At 48.3% G+C, this 3,367-nt stretch overlaps 1 protein-coding gene across 3 annotated transcripts in view; it reads right to left on the bottom strand.

The window, feature by feature from the left end:
• The window catches only part of Adamts17 (ADAM metallopeptidase with thrombospondin type 1 motif 17), a 356,834-nt gene that overhangs the window by 73,150 nt on the left and 280,317 nt on the right, over nucleotides 1-3,367 (bottom strand). Inside the window, exon 21 of one of the 3 annotated variants that reach the window (XM_023709894.1) lies at nucleotides 1,853-2,755. The exons of the other annotated variants lie outside the window; for them this stretch is intronic. Coding sequence (XP_023565662.1) covers nucleotides 2,587-2,755 — 169 coding nt within the window. The 3' untranslated portion in view covers nucleotides 1,853-2,586. Of the gene's footprint in view, nucleotides 1-1,852; nucleotides 2,756-3,367 lie in introns of those variants that run through there. 3 annotated transcript variants of the gene reach the window in all.

Below are 3,367 nucleotides of genomic sequence, written 5' to 3'. Positions count from 1 at the left end.
TGGCATGTGGTGCTGGGAGATTGAACCGCGGTCCCTGTGCTTTGCCAAGCTTGTTCCAAGTAGGTGCTTTAGACCACTGAGCCATCTCTCCAGCCCCTGGAGGTCTATTTCTTTGTCTTCAAGTTCACTGATTTTTTTGGGGGGGAGGTCATCTCTAAACTACTGTTGGATCCAGAGTGAATTTTTGTATTTTATAATCCTTTAATTTCATGTTTTAGGTTATCTTTTTTCATCTGTGCAGATTTCTTGCACATTTCTTATGTGTCTAGCCTTCCCAATGTATTAAAAACAATTATTTTAGATGACTGCACTCAATGAAATGATAATTATTGCAAATAATTATATTTGTTCAGAATTATTGATATTTTAATATTTATTCAAAATTATTAATATTTTATAATCCTAAATTATTTCTAATTAATTATTTGGTACAGGGTCTTGCTATGCAGCTTGGACTCATGGTGATCCTCCTGTCTCAGCCTCCCCAACACTGGGATTACAGGCATGTGCCACCATGCCCAGTTTTGGTGGCTGGCTCAGTGTGGGGTCAGAATAGCATGTGGTTTGGGGGATTGAACCCAGGTCCTTGTGCTTGCCAGGAAGGTGCTTAGATTGCTGAACTATCTCCCCAGCCAACCTGAAATTATTTAACATTAAAATATTACTGTTTCTGGCCTGTTTTTGTACAAATTTTTGCAATCTGATTCTCACTTTTATAGCATATCTTGACTTAGACTAACTACTGGCTACTGTACTGAGCAGTCCAACACCAGAGCATCATTACAGAAGAATATGGAACTTCTGTTTTAGCAGACAGAAAACTTGGCCCTTAGAAAACTCCCCTGGTGCTCGTGCTGGGCAGCAGCACTGAGCTCAGTTCAGTCTTTTTACCTCAATGTGTTGTGTGGATCTGCTGCGTCCTTACCTCGTTCTTAGAAACTAGACCAAAGATAGTATATGCAGAATTTGGGGCTCTCTCTGTCCCTCTTTTCTGTGGTGTTTCTCCTCCCCAATTTCCCGCTGCTGTGTGTTTCCTGGACATTCTCCTCTGACAGCTCTACTAGTAAGAGGTAGGAGTTATGGTTTGTGTCTAGATGTCGCCTCAAAGCCTCATGCAGTCACTGGGATTTTTCAGAGCAGGCTGAATCCAGAGCGGGTGATTGAGTCACAGAGCAGGGCTGGGATGAAGGGTAGGCGAGTGCTGGATCAGCCTGCTGAGTACAGTGGCATCACCCTACTACTGGCGGACTGCATGCAGAGAAAGACAGGAAGAGCCTTGTCCCTTTTCTCCCCCTCTTGTTGCTTTTGCTGTTTTCCACTGCCATGAACTGCTGCCCTCTACCACGTGCCACTCTGCCTTGGAGCCAGCTGAGTATGGACCGAAACCTCCACAAACTATGAGCCAAATAAACCTTTGCCCTGTAACTTTGGGTGTCTGGTATTTTGTTTCAGCAATAAAAGAAAAAACTAACTAAGACAACAGGTATCTGTCAGAGTTTATCCACCTCTCAGATCCACAAGGGACCTCATGCAGTCAACAAGTTGTCAACATGGGACATTCACCTAGTGTCATTCTATTCTCCCTTTCATGTGCATCTCTGTTTTCTGGCTGCTCTGTAATAGTGAGTGAGTGTGTGAGTGAGTGAAAGTGTGTGTGTGTGTGTATGTGTGTGTGTGAGAGAGAGAGAGAGAGAGAGAGAGAGAGAGAGAGAGAGAGAGAATATGAATGAATTCTGGTACTGGGGATTAAACCTAGGGTCTTCACACCAAATTACGAATTCTATTCCCTGACCTTCTTTATTTTTTATTTTCAGACAAGGTTTCCCCAGCTTACTAAGTTGCCCACGCAGGGGCCACACATGCAATCTTTCTGCCTGAATCTTCCAGAAGGCTGAGATTACAGGCATGTGCCACCCTGCCAGGCTCCTGTCTAGCTCTTGAATAGCTGCTCGTTATATGCTGGCTCCAGAGTGCCCACAGTTGTCCCCAGGAGGGCTGTTCCCAGGTAAGCTACTCCATCACTACAGGATGCGAAGTCCGTGACTGACCGTATGGGAGCGCCTTCCTTGGAGCTCCGCAAGGGCTCCGCGGTGCTCCTGCAAGAGCCCAGAGACAGAGTACTGGCCTCACTGCTGATGTGTCTCATGTTAACCAAAGCATCCTCATTTCACAATTTATTTGGTTTCTGCCTATAATGTTAGAAAGGTATAGATTCCAAAACAGTTTGAGAATACAACTGATAAGAAAATTTGAATCTTGAGGGGCTCCCTAAGGCACATTTGCACCCTGCCATGCTGCCCAGGAACCTCTCCCCACAGGTTCCTTCACCTCCTCTACTCACTGCATGAGGTCCCACCATCCTTGTTTGCAGGAGGAGGAGACGCTGGCCTGCCTGCCTGCTGAGTCTCTATACTGGCAAGTCCTGCCTCCTAGGGGCATGGCTATTCAACTGGTGGACTGATAAGGCTGAGAGAGCTGGCTTCTCAGACCCAAGGTGCTCAAGGACACCTTCGCCAGGGACTCCCCCTTATGGCCTTCAGCATTCAGCAGCAGCCTTTCCTTCTCAGCCTTCCACAGAGCATGCATTCAGGGCCAGTCGCATTTTCTTGCTCTTCCTCCTACTTCTGACACAGCATAGAGGGTTGGTGCAAAACCAAGCACTTGGTGAAACTCTTGTATCAGGTACTTCCACACTGAGAGCCCAGCCTGGGCTGTAAAGTGAGCACAAGGCCAGCAGGGACTGCACAGAGAGACCCTGGCAGAAAAGAGAGCGAGAGCGAGAGCGAGAGGGAGAGCGAGCGAGCGAGCGAGAGAGAGAGATAGCGAGAGACAGCGAGAGACAGTGAGTGAGTGCAAGAGTGAGAAGGAGGGCAGGCCAGTCAGATAGCTCAGCAGACTAAAGCACCTGCTTAGGCAGAACACAGCAACCGGGGTTCAGTCCCCAGCACGCTGTGCCGGCCCCACCCCTGGGGTGTGCTGAGACAACAATTGAGCCTGGGTGTGGTAATCCCAGCACTTGGGATCACTACGAGTCTGATCTATGTAGTGAGACCCTGTACTAATAACATGAGAGAGAGAAAGAAAGAGAGGGAGAGAGGGAGAGAGAGGGAGAGCAAGAGGGAGAGAGAGGGAGAGAGAGAGAGGAAGAGAGAGGGAGAGAGGAAGAGAGAGGGAGAGAGAGGGAGAGAGGGAGACAAGGAGAGATGGAGAGAGAGGGAGACAGGGAGAGGGAGAGAGGGAGAGAGGGAGACAGGGAGATGGAGAGAAAGAGAGAGGGAGAGAGAGGGAGAGAGGGAGAGGGAGAGAGAGGGAGAGAGAGGGAGGGAGACAGGGAGAGAAAGAGAGAGGGAGAAAGGGAGAGGGAGAG

Source organism: Octodon degus, unplaced genomic scaffold (assembly GCF_000260255.1).
Source record: "Octodon degus isolate 3935 unplaced genomic scaffold, OctDeg1.0 scaffold00002, whole genome shotgun sequence".
Classification (NCBI taxonomy): domain Eukaryota; kingdom Metazoa; phylum Chordata; class Mammalia; order Rodentia; family Octodontidae; genus Octodon; species Octodon degus.
This window is presented reverse-complemented; position numbering and strand designations above follow the sequence as displayed.